Source organism: Prionailurus viverrinus, chromosome A2, assembly GCF_022837055.1.
Source record: "Prionailurus viverrinus isolate Anna chromosome A2, UM_Priviv_1.0, whole genome shotgun sequence".
NCBI classification, from domain to species: Eukaryota; Metazoa; Chordata; class Mammalia; order Carnivora; family Felidae; genus Prionailurus; species Prionailurus viverrinus.
In genome coordinates, this window is record NC_062562.1 from 149,637,946 (window position 1) to 149,656,817 (window position 18,872).

Genomic DNA, 18,872 nt, shown 5'->3' on the forward strand with positions numbered 1-18,872 from the left:
CCGCTCATTCACTTATCAATAACTTCATCTCATTTGCTGTATCCTGTAAATTCCATTAGCTCCCCGGCAGTCTATTGCATTAAGCCTTTACTACCTAATATCACCTCATTTACATTGACACATGCTTGACCTCAGCCCTTCTCCTCTCTTTGCTAATGCACCAACAAGCACTGATATCTCTCTGGAGCATTATCATTTGGCTGTTAGCACAACTAATAACAGCCCTTCATTTGAACTGATGAAGGTTTATTAAATAAAAACATGTAATAACCCTAGCAGTAATGAAAGCAGAATGGAAGTAGACAGCATCCTGTTTTTAATGGTGAGAGCATGCTGAGTCTGCATTATAGGTATCGGGTTTCTGGAGGGAGAAGGGGCACCTGAATGGGGCTGATCAATATTCTGTTCACAGATGACTTTAAGAATGGGCATTTTTGATTGCCTGATTGGATCACTGGGTTGGCTGCAGGCTGAGGACTTAGGGTGGAAAAAAGTATTCATGCTCCAGGCGCTTGGCCTTGCTCCTGTGATGCAGCTTTCTTGGGAAGTCTGTCTTAAGTTCCAACTGTCAATAGCTCGGAGGCCTGCAGGCTGTGGCAAAGCAGAACCCTAGGGAGCCAAATCTTCTCCAGTAAAGCTGGGATCAGGGATTCTGTTTTTCCTATAGATCCCCGAAGACTCCTCTAAGCCTTGCAGGCATTCCCTTATTCTGCTTTCTATGCCCCTTACCCTGCCTCCCGACTTCCCTCCCCCGCTCCCCTAACCATTTTTGTATGAAGAGCAGTCTAAGCCATCTTCTACATATGTCCCCTGTGGTGGCTGCTGTCATGTTTTAAACACAAGCCGAGTGGAGGTTGTTACTAAGTTTATATTTAACAGGATTTTGATCAGCAAAATCCTTTGGGGGTCACGTGTTTGTGGTTTTATGTCGCACACATATATAATATTCTGCTAGTTGAAATTTTCCTAGATTCTCTGCTGCAGTTAACCCTATAGAACACAGGTTCTATCAAGGCCACAGTGTTCTACAAACAGCACTGTGATGTCCTAGATGCACCAGAGCTTTCAGATCTCCTAAAACTATTGGATTAAACCATATGAAACAACCAATACTGGATCATTTTTGACTTGTAAGAAACAGTTTCCTAAGGTTCCGATTTCAAACTAATACATGAAAAAGACTGTGATTTTGTTTGGGGGAGGGGCTTAAAGCTGTGTGTTGTTGTTGTTTTTGTTGTTGTTTTGGTTTTTGGGTTTTTAAAAATTTCTGTCTGATAACCAAACTACTGCTTTGGGCACTGTGGTATAGCAAAATGACAATGTTTGGTAAGTGATTGATCTGGAGTTCTTGGTGATAAACATCTTTCCTGCTTGTGTAAAGGTGGGTTTGGCTCATTCTGCGTCCAGAGGAATACTTCTTATGCCCATCTAAGACTCCTTGAGCCCTCTATGTGGATACTTCTGGGTATAGGGCTGTCTTGAGGAGCAGGGCTGAAGCCACCAGAGGTTGCCTTCTAGCAGCTCAGGGGCCCAGGTAGCAGCTGGCCAGTGGCCTGGGCAACAAGTAAATGTCAGATTCCAAGGCCTGCTTCTTTTGTTGTTCATAGCCGAGGTTTTTTGGCGTTCTTAGTTGAGTCTGTTCAACAGGTTTAACTCGTGGTGGTATAGGAAGGGAGAGGGTATCCATTCTCTGGAATAGCCTAATTTCATATCTAAAAAGATACGCTTCTGTAAGTTGAGCCAAGGCAACATTTGCAGAATGGTTATGTCTTACTCGAAAAGTACTTCCTTAAGGGAGGCATACAGACCTATTGAAAAGTGATAAAACATTTTGGAACCATTTAATTATGAGAGTCCTGAAGGAAATATTTGTTCTAGACTCAACAGTGGCAACACATTTGCTTTCTTTAGGGAACATTATTGCCAAAATAAGCATTTTCCTTAGCTGGCAGGTGGTTTAGTTAGATGGCTACTGATGTCAGTTGCCATTGTGTCTCTCCTCTCCCCCAACTGAAATAATAATATAAAAATGATAATAAACCAGTCTTTCTTCAGTGAAGCCAACTGAATGTTGAGAATGGCCAACTTTCCTCCAAAACATTTCAAGTGGTTCATATTAAAGCACAAAACTAGATCTTTTTACCTAACCAACTTGAGTGAGGCTAGCAGAAGATGAACACTTAACTATGAAATAATAACTTCCTACTTTAAACTAGAAGGAAATTGAAGGGTACCTGGGTGGCTCTGTCGATTAAGCATCCGACTTCGGCTGAGGTTATGATCTCGTGGTTCATGAGTTCGAGCTCTGCGTTGGGCTTTGTGCTGACAGCTCAGAGCCTGCTTCGGATTCTGTGTCTTCCTCTCTCTCTACTCCTCCCCCCACTTGTGCTGTCTCTCTCTCTCTCTCTCAAAAATAAATAAACATTAAAAAAATAAACTAGAAGGAAATTGAGAAATAGACATTTGGGAAAGAAAATTTAAGGGCTCTGTAGTTCGTAATTACAAAGATGGCTTTTGTTGTAAACTTATGTCTCAACTCACGGTAAACTTTTTTGAAATACCAGACAATTCTTGATTGTGTACATTTTAAATGTAACTGTTGCATACTTACTGAGTTATGGAAACAGTTTTTGGGATTTCTTTGTTCTTCAGTGCATAGGTTTCTAATAGCAAAACATGCCGTCCTGTTCAGTATCATGTATGAAAACATTTGGTGAATGCTTGCTTATTTTCACAATCCTAAAGGAAATATTTTTCTTCCTTTTTTTTTTAAGTTTATTTTGAGAGAGAGCACGTGCATGCAAGTGGGGGAAGAGCAGAGAGAGAGGGAGACAGAATCCCAAGCAGGTTCCACACTGTCCGTATAGAGCCTAACACCAGGCTTGATCTCATGAACGGTGAGATCATGACCTGAACCGAAATTAAGAGCCAGACACTTAACCAACTGAGCCACACAGGTGCCCTCCCCGACCCCTTTTTTAAAGTTTATCCTAAAGGAAATATTTTTCAACTCCAAAGCAGAGTTCTGTTATCAAAGCCATTTCCAACTGTGGTGAGTAGAACACTTATGTTCTTTTGGGTAATAATAGATGTTATATGAAAAAATTCCCTCAACACTCCAATTTTATTTCTGAAAATATGTGTAAGAAAACTTCCAAATACATTTCATTGGCTCATTATATGGTCATCTACCCTTAAGAAATGGTGTGGCCTGTCTGAGATTTCTAGAGGGTCATACTAGACATCATTTGGGGTATGAATGCATGTTATTCCATCTGTGAATAGAGGTATAGACAGCATTTACTAGTGAACTGTTGTCCTGAATGCTGTCTATTTGATTTTTCATCTGGTATGTCTTGTTTGGTAAGAATATATATTTATTTGATGTTGTATGTCACATTTAAGAACCCAATTTCAGTAATTTCTCATAGTAACTCACCTGTGAGACCGTTTTGTTGCTACTTTAGTCTAACCTCATCTCTTGAATTCTTGTTAATGGTTCATTAGTGTTATTTAAAAAGTGCTCTGTGGGGGTGCCTGGGTGGCTCAGTCGGTTAAGCGGTCGACTTCGGCTCAGGTCATGATCTCACAGTCTGCGTGTTCGAGCCCTGCATCGGGCTCTGTGCTGACAGCTCAGAGCCTGGAGCCTACTTCAGATTCTGTGTCTCCCTCTCTCTCTGACCCTTCCTCATTCATGCTCTCTCTCTGTCTCAAAAATAAATAAACATTAAATAAATAAAAAAAAGTGCTCTGTAGACATTAAATTTGGGAAACAGTGAAATGATTCATAAAATGACCACATTAAAAAAAAACCAAACTCTTTAGTTGTCTTTTTACCAGTAGTTATGCATATCTAAACGTGGATGTATATTTAATATATATATTTTTAAGATTTTATCTTTAATCTCTGGACCCAATGTGGGGCTTGAACTTACAACCCTGAGATCAAGAGTTGCATGCTGTACCAATTGAACCAGCCAGGCACCCCAAAGATATTTAATGATTTCTAATAAAGCCTGAATGTTAGTAAATGCCTGGAAACCAGGTTTCCCCCATCCCCCATACAGCAGAATTGACCATCAGTGATGTTTGGATGGATTGGCTGTTTTCTGCCTCACCAAGTTTTGCTTATGTATAAATGTTATGCTACAGGCTTCTTGAAACCAGGTAAGATAAATGTCAGGTTTCTATAAACTGATGTTCTAGAGATCACAGGTTGCACTGATAACTATTTTCTTAAAATCTGTTTTAGTACCACTCAGTAAGGTTAGAGTGGGGGAAGACAGTGCCCTTGCCTAGCTTTCATAATTATAGCTTTTAATAAGTGAAGGCCAGGAAATTGGAGCACTGTATTTTCATATAAAAATAAGCGTGCTGTCTTCCCTGTGGTATGGTTTTCAAATCTTTGAAATTGTAAAATTACTCTTGATTATATATATATAAATTGTACTTGTATTTTGGGTCAAGAAGACATATTCAGAAAATTTGTCATCCAAATGCTTGTAATGGAAACAACACTTTACTGAAAACAGTAGCATTAGCACATGTTAGTAACACCCCGTGAGATTTCTTTAACCACAGAATAAATAGATTCTGTTAAAAATCTCATGTCTAATTCCAGTGAGCACTCAGTATGTGCCAGGCACCGTGTTAAGTGCTTTACTTATATTAAAAAAACGAAAACAAAAACAAACTTCAATTAAGTAGCTTTGAAAGTTGACATTATCCTATAATTTTGTTTTGGGAACATGAACTGTTTGGGTTAAAAATCTTCATGCAAATTCCTACAAACAAATTGAGTGTGGATGTGCAGTGGGTGGTTTTTAAGCTTAAATATCTCAGCTGGATTTAATTACCTTAAGGGATAAGGCTACACGATGGGCCAGTGGCTTACCAAATTATTTTTCATTTTCTGGATCTCGATGTCAGTAAAGGTTAATGCATCCTTTTTTCTCTGTTACAGACCCGAGTTAAAATCCATTTTAGAGCATAAGTGTAAATGAATTTGTTGTTGTTTTTCCTCCTTGGGGACACAGTGGTCATTTTGCGAGGCTGCTTTTCCATTTGGAATTGTTGGCAGCTCGCATGAGGCCCAGGGGCTCTTGTCACAGGGGCAGTTATGGGTCAGCATGAAAATGAACTGGCAGGCTTCCGGGGGCAGAGCTGGCTCAGGGCTTGCCACTTTTTCATTCCTTCCTTCTTGCTTGGTTAACTTAAGGAGACTAACTTGCTACTGACATTTGATTATATAGCACATCACAAAACAAGTGCTGTGTTTGTGGGTAAGCCGTTGCATTTTCCTCCCCCACCTCAGGCCAGTTTGTATCTGGCGGCTCCCAGACTTTCTGTATTCGCTGCCCACGTGCTCGTCAGTGACGTTGTGCACTGGTGTAGGTCCGTGATCAGCACTTTTGATCATTGATACGTTTCATGGCTTTCGTTATCTATTGCTTTTATTTGAACGCCTTACTTTTTAGGAGCATGTTTATCTCCCTAATTACATCCACTCTTTGTACCTTGAAGCATTACTAGTTATTGCCTTTCTCTGTACCTTTTAGGGATATTGACAAGTATAACCTAAGCAGGGAGTAGTCACAGCACAGGAATCCCTTTGGGGAGCTGGGTAGGGCTCTTCTCCCTCTGAGTTCAGCTTGTAGTCCTCTCTTTTCTATTACTACTCCTACTACACTACTACTTCTATTACTATTATTTTGTTTTGTTTTGTTTTGTTTTATTTTTACTCAATATAGTGTATTGTCAAGTTAGCTAACATACAGCGTATACCGTGTGCTCTTGGTTTCAGGAGTAGATTCCCGTGATTCATTGCTTACATACAACACCCAGTGCTCATCCCAACAAGTGCCCTCTTCAGTGCCCATCACCCATTTTCCTTACCCCCCAGCAGCCCACCCCGTCAACCCTCAGTTTGTTCTCTGTATTTAAGAGTCCTTTATTTTCCCTCCCTCTGTTTGAAACTATTTTTTCCCCTTTCCTTATTATTATTTTCTTCTTTGTGTTTCTCTCTTGCTTTTATTTTTCTCCTAAGGAATAGTAAGAGTATATTCTGCACCTTGTTATTTTCTTTAAAAAATCTAGATCTTGGGGTGCTTGGGTCGCTCGGTAGGTTAAGCGTGCGAATTTGGCTCGGGTCATGATCTTGTGGTTCTTGAGTTCAAGCCCCACGTCGGGCTCTGTGCTGACAGGTTGGAGCCTGGAGCCTGCTTCGGATTCTGTGTCTCCCTCTCTCTCTGCTCCTCTGCTTGCGATCTCTCTCTCTCTCTCTTTTTCTCTTTCTCAAAAATAAATAAACATGAAAAAGATTTTTAAAAATCTAGATCTTTATGGAAAGACAAATATAATCTTATATCCATGGATAAATGGGATCATATGAAACATACTTTATTTCCCCCCCCTTTACAGTTACTACTTTGGTCTCAAAGTGAGTTGTTCCACACTCCCCGAGGCCCTCATCTTCATTTGTTGGAGGTATTCCTATTCCATTTTTATTCATCCAATCTTTTCTGTCTTAAAATCTCCCAAATTGCACTTCACACCAGGAGCGTTTCCTTCTCTGTAGTTTATCTTCTCTTCAGCGTTCATATCCCATTGCTTCTGTCGAACTGGATCAGGTCAAGGAGAGGTGATGACTGTTATTTTCTGCTCGTAGCTTTCATGTCAAAAACGCATTTACCTCTGTGTATGTGTGTACGAGGAAGAGCGAGCAAGAGCCTGTCTGTATGTAGGCACACATGTAGACTTAGGCTAACCAAGCTCTGCCTCATGATCACAGGATTATTTAAACATTCACGTAGTGTGCTTTTCTTATGTTTTATTCTTATATTTTAAACATTTACTTATTTTTGAGACAGAGACGGAGCATGAACAGGGAAGGGTCAGAGAGAGAGGGAGACACAGAATCTGAAACAGGCTCCAGGCTCTGAGCTGTCAGCACAGAGCCCGGCGCGGGGCTCGAACTCACGGACTGCGAGATCGTGACCCGAGCTGAAGTCGGACGCTCAACCGACTGAGCCACCCAGGTGCCCCTCATGTAGTGTGCTTTTATTTAGTCTTAGTCTTAAAAAGCTAAATGTGATTAAAAGTTGATTTCAGTCATTAGTATGTGGACTTCTTGTGAGGAAATGAATGACATCATGTGGTCGGGGAGGCCATCACACTTGTGTCTGTTAACAGGCAGTGTGTGCGGGAATAAATGATACATACAGCTCTGTGGCGCTTTAGATGCCTTTATGTTTATCTTTTTTTTTTTAGTGAAAAATTTTCCTCTATTCTTTTTTTATTTTAATTTATCATCAAATTGGCTTACATACAACACCCAGTGCTCATGCCAACAAGTGCCCTCCTTACTGCCCATCACCCACTTTCCCCTCTCCCCCACCTCCCCATCAGTTTGTTCTCTGTATTTAAGAGTCTCTCGTGGTTTGCCTCCCTCCCTCTCTGTTTGTAGCTGTTTATTTTCCCTTTCCCCTCCCCCATGGCCTTCTGTTAACTTTCTCAAGATCCACATATGAGTGAAAACATATGATATCTGTCCTTCTCTGACCGACTTATTTCACTCAGCATGATACCTCCCAGTTCCATCCACGTTGCTGCAAATGTTTATCTTTAACAAGATTGTTTCCTTCAGCACTATTTCTCTTAGATGGTACACCTTCAAAGGCACAATTAGGCCTAACCACGTTATCCTCTTCAAAGTCTGATGTATGCTGGTAGGGTTCATATAAATTCTCTTTTTCTTTTAGAAATAGTCTCTTGTGTTTCTAATATTGGTAGGTTTTGTAGTTGTCCCACTTAATCATTTTTTATTCTCTCTTCAGGTGTCAGCAGTGGAGTCTTTGGAGGGCCCCCTGCTCCAGGTGGAAGGACTGAGTGACCTCAGGCTGGAGCTTCACAGCAAGAAGATGAACCTCCACTTGGTTCTCATAGATGAACTGCACCGGCACCTGTACATCAAATCCACCAGCCGAGTTGTGCAGCGTAACAAGGAGAAAGGGAGAGTGAGGTTGGTTAAAGAGCCTCTTCGCTACAGTGTCTTGTGGCAGTGGAGAAGTTCAAGGACCATTATTTGTTTCCCAGAAGACTGTTGTACTTGATTTGCTTCTTGGTTTTGCTTCTTACTTTTCAACATACTGTCCCTGAAACTATAAGATGGTTTTGTAATAGCAAATACTCCATGCTCTGAAAGGCTGTCATCCCAAGTTTCTTCCTTCCTTCATTGCACACTTATTATGACCTTTTTATGTAAAGATGGATAAGAAACATGTACTGTGGGCCTGTGTGTGTACTGGATCAGAGATATTCTGATATATCTCACAAGGGAGAGAAAAAGATCCTTAAGTTATACAGTACAGCTGGCCTAATTAAGAAATATGTGTCTGGACTGAAGTTACTTAGGGGTCGTGTTCAGCTGTAGACAGTCTTCTTTCTGGAATAGTTCAGGGGAGCTTCAGAGAGAACACTTTTCTTTTATCCCTGGGCTTGATCGTAGCATAGTCCTATACTTAAGGGCCTGGGTGTGGACTCAAGAAATTCACTGGGTTAGTTTAGACCTGGTAGGAAGTAAGACCGGGTCTTAAGACAGTTAAGACAGTAGACTACTGACGTTATTAACGTGTACCAGATAGCTGTGCATGTCGTAGTCCTTCCAACGTTCCTTGAAAATAGCTCTCAGATCTCAGAGGGCAGTTGAGCTGTACCTGTCGAAATACATGTGCTCGTACTTTTTCATCCAGCTACAGACAAGAGGAGCACTGGAAGCAGTGCATGCTGGGAAGGAAGCCTTTGAAGTCCTATCCTCACAGACAAAAATTGCCAACTTTGTGTGTGATGCTTCAATTTAGTCCAAGACCCTGACAGAAAGAGAAGTTTCTATCTCGTTTCCGCAGATGGGCACTAGAAAATCTTCTGCCAGGCACACAAATTGAGCTGAGGGTTATGTACCCGAGAAGTAACTTCAACACTGTATCTGAATAGAATGTTAGTTCCGTAGTGGAAAGTAGTGTTGGGTGGGGGCGGTGTTAAGGCAATTCCTTCCACAGTGTGTGGTGGTAAATAAATAGCAGGTATGAATAGATTGCTTCCCATGTAAGGATTAAAAAAAAAATCCAGAAATACTCTGGGTTCTGTGAAAGTATTCTATAACATAAGGGAGAATAAGCATTACCTTGAAGTCTCAGAGAAGAGCATTTATTTGAAATAAGTTTATGAATCAAAACAGGAAAATTTAAGATGCTTAAGCTGGAGTTTTCCAAAGGATACAGGATGATGTGAGAGATGAGATTATTCAAAATTACTACTCCTTCCTCCAGTGTAGTGAGAGAGGTATATTTCCTGTTCTTTGATTTTTGTGATTTTTTTTGGGGGGTGGGGTGGGGTGGGGTCTTGCTTTTGCTTATTGTTAAGCATGTGCCACATAGAGGGGCTCGAAATGGGCTTGCGGCAGGGAGCATGCCCTCTTGTGTCTTTGCTGTTGCCGGGATGGCATCAGGCCCAGAGGAGGATGAGAGCTCTGTGGAACTGAGCTAAGATCACCTGGGCTGCCTAGCCTGGATTAGTCAGCCAGCAAAATATGTGCTTATTGTTGAATGTGCTTATTCTGTGGCTGTATGCAGCAAGCACATAGCTTCTGTGAGAGGGTAATGGAGAGCTGTAAGAATGGAATTGGTAGAGATGCAGAAAGAATGAACTAAACATGAACAAAATATAAGAACAAATGAGACAAAGTAGGGAAATTCAATCTTTGTTTCAAGCACTGGGGAGAAGACTTGAAGCAGTGATAAGGAGGGAAAAGTTTCCTCATCATACAGAGGATAAAGACAGGATGATAAAAGAAAGATAGTGGATACGAAAGTTGGAGAATAGTGATTTTAGTTACTCTGTAGAACAACACTAACGTGATAGTGTTTTGGGCTGAATTGTATCCCCCCCCCCCCCCCCCCTAAAATTTAGGTCTTCAAGACCTAACTGCAAGTACCTCAGACTGTGACTGGTTTGGAGATAGGGTCTTTTAAGAGGTACATAAGTTAAAATGAGGCCATTAGGGTGGGCCCTGCTCCGGTATGACTGTTGTCTATTTAAGAAGAAATTTGGATACAGACTCACCCAGAGGGAAGATCCTGTGAAGATCTCGTGCTGAGATACCATCTACGAGGCAAGGAGAGAGTCGTCAGAAGAAACCAAGTCCCAACTTCTTGATCTCGACTTCCTGCCTCCAGAACTGTAAGAAAATGCATTTCTGTTGGTTAAGCCACCCAGTCTGGGGTACCTTATCGTGGCAGCCCTAGCAAACGGATACAGGGAGAAACAGATAATAATTACAATGTAAATAAAGAAGCCTACTTAAACAGGAGAAAAAAACCCAAAAAGACCTTGGTCTGAAAATCAAAAGGATTTAAGATAAGATTAATGAAAAATCTTGTTCTTAGATATGATCAGGAGATATTTATGAATTGTAAAAAAATTCTGTGAGGACTAAGAAGAAAAATTGTCTCCTGTGACAGAGAGGTATTTGCCCACCTGATATCCATTTGGCCCGTCTTCATTTTTCATGACAACCCTTATTTTGCTCCTGGCAGCTCACAGGCTGTATTTCCCATCCTCCCACATAGCTAAAGGTGGTTCGGGAGGCTTCTGCTTGCAAGCTTTTGAATCAGGGCTCCTAGGAAGGTTCTCTAAAGGTGCCACCCAAACTGGTACACTCACTATCTTACCCTTCCCTTGCCTTCCTTTACTTCTCGTCAAGGACGTGGATTGGTGCCATCAAGCTGTCTTGGATACTAGGTGACCTTGAGGATGGAAGCACATCCTGAACTCTGTAATAGCATGGATCCTCCTTTATAGTCTGAATGGGTTACATCTTTCATATGAGAGGGAGGAAAATTTTTTTATTGTGCTCAGGCCACTGCTGCTTTGAGTCTTCTGTTTTTTATTTTTTTGATGTTTGTTTATTTTTGAGAGAGCGACAGAGTGCGAGTGGGCGAGGGGCAGAGAGAGAGGCAGACACAGAATCTGAAGCAGGCTCCAGGCACTGAGCTTTCAGCAAAGAGTCCGACGTGGGGCTCGAACCCATGAACTGTGAGATCATGCCCTGAGCTGAAGTCGGATGCTTAACTGACTGAGCCACCCAGGTGCCCCGATGAGTTTTCTGTTTTATACGATTGAACCCAGGCCTGGTAAAGAGGAGCAAAGATCAGGATCACCAGGATTTGCTGAACACAGAATACCAGAAGATAGCAGAACAGAGTCTTACAAAGTGTTGAATAGGGAAGAATGGGGACCAAAGGTTTCTATACCCAGCCAAGTGGACACAGTTAAGCACGGGCAGCAGCAAGATGTTCTCAGATATAAAGTAACAACAAAAAGAACTAGTATGCAAAGATGAACTCTAAGATACAAACCACAATCAGCAACTTGACAACATTAAAGTTGTAGTGGTTTGAAACTACTGTAAGGACCACACACCATTAAATATGTAAATGTGCATATAAAAAACTGACAAATATATTTTTATAAGATCAAAAATATAAGCTGAAGCTATATTTGAAAAAGGTCTATGTGGTAAAAGAATACTCTATAATAAACAGGAATTATATCCCTATCTTATGTTAGAGACTGGGAAATTTGGACAGTCAGGAGATAAAAAGGAGTGGTGAATTCTTGTGTAAGATAAGTCAGAAGTTGTTTTGGATTTGAATAATTGGAGAAAATGTTTAATTTAATTTTGTGTTTATTAACCTAGATATGTATATTTAAAGATGTCTTTTTTTTTATTTTTTTATTTAAAAATTTTTTTTTTCAACGTTTATTTATTTTTGGAACAGAGAGAGACAGAGCATGAACGGGGGAGGGGCAGAGAGAGAGGGAGACACAGAATCGGAAGCAGGCTCCAGGCTCTGAGCCATCAGCCCAGAGCCTGACGCGGGGCTCGAACTCACGGACCGCGAGATCGTGACCTGGCTGAAGTCGGACGCTCAACCGACTGCGCCACCCAGGCGCCCCTAAAGATGTCTTTTTTTAATTTAAAAAAATTTTTTAAACGTTTATTATTATTTTTTAATGTTTTTATTTATTTTTGAAGGAGAGAGAGACCGAGCGTGAGCAGGGGAGGAGCAGAGAGAGAGGGAGACATAGAATTTGAAGCAGGCTCCAGGCTCTGAGCTGTCACCAGAGAGCCCGATGCGGGGCTCGAACTCACAAACTGTGAGATCATGACCTGAGCCGAAGTCGGACGCTTAGCCGACTGAGCCACCCAGGCGCCCCATTAAATGTTTATTTTTGAGAGTGAGAGAAAAGAGGCTGTGTTAGCAAGGGAGGGCCAGAAAGAGACGGAGACAGAATCCCAAGCAGGCTCCAGGCTCTGAACTGTCAGCACAGAGCCCGATGCAAAGCTTGAACTCACAAACCATGAGATCATGAGGTGAAGTAGGATGCTTAACCGACTGAGCCACCTAGGCGTCCCAAGATTTTTTTTTTTTAATGTTTGTATATTTATTTTGGGAGAGAGAGCGTGTGAGAGAGGAGAGAAAGAATCCCAAGCAATCTCTGTGCTGTCGGCACAGAGCCCGACAGAGGCCTCAATCCCATGAACCGCGAGATCATGACCTGAGCTGAAATCAAGAGTCGGACGTCCAACCGACTGAACCACCCAGGCGCCCCTACAGATTTCTATATGGAAAATCACTAGAGGGGAAGCAAATAAAATATTCTCTAGTACAAGGATGATTTATTAGCTAATATTCTAGATTGCAAGTAGCAGAAATCAATCCTGATAACTCAAACAAGGAAGGGAATTAAGTGGAAAGTGGTAAGGCGGTAGTTCATAGAGCCGAAGGGAAGGAAGGCTGTGCAGTCAGGCTCTAACACCCAGGAGGGACCAGGAGAGATGAAGCAGCTGAGTGCACCCCGTTGACAAACCCAGGGAAGGGGCTGGTTGGGTTGTTGTCTTTGTCACCATGCCTGCAGCTGCTGGAGTTTGTATTCTTGTGCCAGTGTTCTGTAAGTGTCCCTGCATCTGTCTTTATCTCCTCAGGATTTGAAGTCCTGGGTAGAAGCATCCAGTTTGTTGAGCCTGAGACATGTCTGGCCTCCTTCAGCTGGTACAGTAGGAAGTTGGGCCCTCTTCCTTTTTTGCATTGACCTAGACAGTCGAGAGTCTTTCCAAATACAAAGACTGTTCTAACTGCTGGTATCCAGAAACAAACACATAAACACCCAACAACAAATTTCTACTCTCACAGAAAACAACAAAAAAAAATCACCCGAAGGCACATACATATTTTTAAAAATTTTTTGTTTAATGTTTATTTATTTTTGAGAGACAGACACAGAGCACAAGAGGGGGAGGGGCAGAGAGAGAAAGAAGGAGACAGAATCTGAAGCAGGCCCCAGGCTCTGAGCTGTCAGCACAGAGCCCGATGAGGGGCTTGAACTCACGAACTGTGAGATCGTGATCTGAGCCGAAGTCAGATGCTTAACCAACTGAGCCACCCAGGCACCTGGGCACATACGTATTTTTGAAGTAGAAATAGACAACTAGTAGGTGTAATAAAAGGAAGTTACATGGCTCCATGGAAAAAATAATAAAAATGGAATTTGGAGGATATGAAACAAGACCTAAATAAATGGAGAGAACTTCCACATTCTTACTCAAAGATGTCAGTTCCAGTTAAATCCCAGTTGGGTTTTTTTGAAATTGTCAGATCTGTAGTTCACATAGAAGGATAAGTAAATAAGAACTATTTAAAAAAAATTGAAGGGCAGTATTAAGGGAGGCTTTTCTTATCTAATATTAAAATGTATTATCAAACTAATCAAAACAGTGCAGGTATGCAAATAGAAAATCAGATTGGGGAGGCACCTGCGTGGCTCATTCAGGTAAGCGTGCGACTTCAGCTCAGGTCATGGTCTCATGGTCCGTGGGTTCAAGCCTTGCCTTGGGTTGTGTGCTGACAGCTTGGAGCCTGGAGCTGCTTCAGATTCTGTGTCTCCCTCTCTCTCTGCCCCTCCTACAGTCACTCTCTCTCAAAAATGAGTAAATGTTAAAAAAAAAAAAAAAAAAAAAAAGGAAATCAGATTGGTATAACAAAATAGAATTTAGAAACAGATGCAGGATATATGGAACTTTAATATTTTTTAACAATAATTCAAGTAAGTAGAGGGAATGATGGCTGCTTAGAAATTAGTGTTGAGACATTTGGCTAAAGAAAAATAAATTTAGATGCCTACTTGTTATTATATATGAAAAATTCTAACTCAGTTTAAAAATCACATGATAAAGCTTTACTAGCATTAGAAAAAATTAAGAGAATGTATGTGGAGGAGGCTTTCTTGGCCCATATCCTACAAAATAGTACCATATCATGAAAATATATGTAAAAGGATATTCATTGGAATGTTGTTGGTAAGAACAACAACAAAAAAATACAGTTTAGATGTTCATCAAGAGGCATATAGTGAAATGAATTATGGCGTATCCATGCCATGTAATTCTTAAATAAACGAGAAAGATCTCTGTGCAGATAGGGAAAGATTTCTAAGATACATTATTGGGTCTAAAAAAAGCCAATTGAAAAACAGTGTGTACAGGATGAACCTATTTGTGTAAGAATTGAGCGAATATGTATTTAAATATGTATCCTTTATATGTAGACATAAATGTATGTTTCTATAAAGAAAATTCCTGGAAGGATAATACTGACACTGATAAAAGGAATTAGCTATGAGAAGTGGAAATGGTAGATAGGAAATAGGAAATAAGGACTTAGTTCATATCCTCAGGACTGTGAGTGTATCCATCATGAGCATGTATTATTACTTCAGTAGTAATATAATTATTGATGATGCTTCTGAAGATTACTTTTAATGAAATAGCAAAATGTTTGCTGCTGAAACGAAACACCAGGATCTAAAATTCTATATAGGATGATCCAAATAATGTTGAAAAAGAGCATGTGTACGTTTTTGTATGTATGAGTGTGTGTATATGTAGGGGGGTAGGGATGGATGGACAGATAGACTCTTCGCTGTCAGCTGTTTTGGAAAGTGCTACAGTATAATTAGATTATTTTTTAATATGTATTTAAAAAACCTATAATACCTTCATAAACTGATAAGCAATAAAGAGTTATTTTTTAAGTTAATCCATTTACTTTCTGCATCCTGGCTTAATACTTGATTTGGCCTTGTTTCCTTGGATGCTCTCTCGCTCATAGAGAGCCCCATGGATTTCAGTCCCATGGATTTTGGTGTCCATATTTGTCTGTGGGGGCATAAGGAAAGTGCTGGACCCTGTTGTGTTACTTATTTCCTATTTTGTCTGCTAATTTTTTTTCTTTTTTGGTCTGTTTTCTTTTTTATCTTTCGGTTCTTTTTCTCTTCTTTTTCCCTCTGCCTACATTTTAGTTTCACTTTTTTTGTACTACATGGCTTCACTCTTGATCTATCATTTGAGACCATTACTGTTTTTGACTTTTATACCCTCTGAATCATTCATTATTCTTTCTGTATGTTCAGGCCGATCTTAGAACGACAGAGAATTACTTTGCCAGCCATTCCCCTGTTTCATTATTCAGTTACATTTTCTGACTAAGGGCATATTATCGAGGACAGCTATTTCTCAGCTCAGTTTGACTTAACAAACTTTTACGAACCCTTGCTCCTTGCCGGGTACTGTGCCAGGCGTTGGGGTTGTAGAGGCAAACCTAGTCGTTACTAGATTTACAACTTAAAGTTCGGCTCACCTCTGTCAAGTTGTAGTTTGACACTAAAATCAGCCATAGGAGCCGCCCCTGTGAAGTTCGGCCGTAGTTGGACATACTGTTAAGTGAAGGAGTGGAAGGAAGTTCTAATTAAAAAGCAAATGTTTAATAAGTTTTTGGGTCTTCTAATCCTTCTTAAAAAAAAAAAAAAACGCCACAAAACCCAAACTTTTCATGGTGTATTAAAGTCAAGCACATATAAATAGGTCCTTACTAGATGGATGGATGGTTAACGGCCAGAAAGTCCTTAGGGTTACGGTGGTAGGGAATGTTTTTGGTGTAGTTTGCTTTATAGTTTTCCTGTTTGCCACCAGGTGGTTAGTCAATGGCAAACCCCATTCAATCACAACATGCAGTTAGTAATTGTGGGGGTATTGTCTTATGCCGGAGAGGATTTTGTGTATGTCAGCTGACTTTGACAGCTCAGCCATGAGTGATTCTAAATATATTTAAAATAAAAATTTGTAGGGGACGCCTGGGTGACTCAGTCTTTTGAGCGTCCGACTTCGGCTCAGGTCATGATCTCACAGTTGGTGAGTTCGAGCTCCACGTCGGCCTCTGTGCTGACAGAGCCTGCTTCGGATTCTGTGTCTCCCTCTCAGTGCCCCACACCCGCTCTCTGTCTGTCTGTCTGTCTGTCTGTCTCTCTCTCTCTGTGTCTCTGTCTCTCTGTCTGAAAGGTAAACATAAAAAAATTTGTAATCATATATGTATAAAAAGAAAAATAGCTTCTGATGTTTCTTTCAAAATAAAGCAGTTCAGAGCATTCATATGAATTACAAAATTGATAAGAACAATCTAAGTTTGATTTTATTTTTTGTTTTCAAAAATACTTCCTTAGAGATATTCCGAACTCTTTGGAGGTACTAATACTTGCTCAACTTTATTTCTTCTGAAATGGAAACAGAGGCCGTGTTCTATAATAGCACCTCCTTTCTGTGGAGCTTCATGACTCTAGTTACTTGAATGAGTGGCTGTACTGGTTTCTCTCGAACTCTTGAGACCAAGTCCTTTCCTAAAGGAACAAGAGAAAAACCAAAAGTCATTTCCAGAGTTACTTGCCTTTGGGTTAGTGTTCACAAAGGAGAAAATTGAAGCCCAGGGGAAAATTTTAGAGAGACGAGTCTATGAAAATAGTTTTGCAGTCCATTGACTTTCTAAAAATGTATTGATGGAGTTTGAGAGTCCTTTTGGCTCTCATAATAAAGTCAGTAGGTTATGTTTTCCAGAGTTAAAATGGCATGCCACTTATTACCCTGTTTTTAGCCGAAAACACATTTTTGGGTTAAAACTGAGAAAATAATTGAAGGTTTTAGTCTGGAGTGAAGCTCGTGCCCATCTGTGTCTGTAGAAGGGTGTATTATACTCACATATAGACACATATCACTGCACACAAGTAGGTACTAACTTTACCGCCTCATGTATCCCAGGTATACACCTGAACTTTCCTGTTAATTGATACCTTCATTTATCAATGCTCTAAAAATAACTTGTCCATTTTTGTTATGGAAATATTTATGAAATGTATTATATATTTTTCCTATCCTTTAGAATTGGAATGGACTTTTTCTTAACACCGGGTAGCAGCACTGTAAACATCGGTGATTATCCTCCTGTATCCAGGGGAGGGAGGCGTATGGAGCTAGGTTTGCAATTGTGAGTAAATCCGGGCAAGAGGATGAGGTGAGGTAATTGAGGGAGAAACTGAGACGAGAGCAGTAGTTGGTATGTAAAAGATGACTGGGTAAATCTATGCTCTAATTGATTTTATAAACAGACAAATTACTGTGACCAGTCACTAGGTTTGAAGGCTCTGTTTCTTAGGATAGTTGAGGTAAACAGGAAATTAATAGCTTTATATTGGAGGAAAAGGTTTATAGGAACCATGTCCATTTAATTCCAGGTAAATGTTATCTTTGTTACTTTTATATCTTACATTGAGGTTTGACATTAGTGTGCAAGCAGTGCCAGCAGCTGGAAATGGGCTAAGTTTGGTTTCGCTCGTATGGTGTTCGTACTTGCATCCTTGGCACTGAACCCTGTGCCCAGCACTTAGATGCGGAAGACTTGTTTGAGTCAATGGTTCCTTCTTCCCCTGTAGTCAGTGAGAAGGGAGAACTTAGTAACTTGTCACTTATCCACAAGGCCTGGGACCACAGCTCACATGTTATTAGTACTTGGTAAAAATAATACCTGAAATGATGATTTTGCCCTTTAATGTAAAGTTTGTTTTTCAGCGTTTTCTGAAAGAACGTGCATACATTTATTAGATTAAAAATACACACATACAAAAATACCTAGTACTTAGGACCCAGAAGGAGTGATGAGAGGGAGATAGGGATATGTCACTGTGGGTTGGGGGGGGGGGTGCAGATGTTAAAAAAGCATGCGACTTTCTGTCCCATTTGGAGAAAGCTTTCCTTAAGGTGTGGTCTTGTCCCCATGCCCTGGCTCTGCCTGCCCTCTGTTTACAACCACTGTGAGGGTCACTTCCATGGTTAGCCAGGTTGCCACTGCTACTACTGATGTTGTTTATGGGACTGGAGAGAGGTGAGAATTGTGGCTTTGACCTGTCTACCCTTGGAACTTGGAGAAGCTTTCCTGTTGTAGATGCAGAATGTTAGATGATTCAGTTTATTCCTCCCTCCCTCCCTCCCTCCCTTCCTTCCTTCCTAAGTTTATTACTATTTCTTTAGCGATCTGCACACCCATTGTGGGACTTGAACTTACGACTCTGAGATCAAGAGTTGCGTGCTCTTCTGAATGAGCCATCCAGGTGCACCATAGATGGTTCAGTTTCTTGAGAGTAGAACACAGGTGTTACTTGCCTTGAAATTGCCTACTTCTTTCACTTCACAGATGGCTATAAGTGGGAATTAACCTGAAAATTTAATTGTTTTTTATAGTCTCTGTGTCATTTAAAATTAATGTGTTTATTTTGGAGATGCTTAAAGTTAATCATTAAGATGAGGTGCTAGGCCTTTTTGGAAAAGGTGAAATGGGTAATCAGATACTGAATTAAGCTGTTTGAGTTCCTTAAATCATCTTTTATTGTCGTGATTCTCAATTTGATGAAATTTATGAACCTCTTTTAAAGAA

The 18,872-nt window shown here is 40.6% G+C and overlaps 1 protein-coding gene across 3 annotated transcripts in view; it reads left to right on the forward strand.

Annotated features, from left to right (window-relative positions):
* Positions 1-18,872, forward strand: part of EXOC4 (exocyst complex component 4) — a 754,902-nt gene that overhangs the window by 45,459 nt on the left and 690,571 nt on the right. For all 3 annotated transcript variants that reach the window (XM_047842944.1, XM_047842959.1, XM_047842952.1), the window contains exon 4: positions 7,836-8,020. In XM_047842944.1, the coding sequence (XP_047698900.1) occupies positions 7,836-8,020 (185 nt within the window). The remainder of the gene's footprint in view (positions 1-7,835; positions 8,021-18,872) is intronic.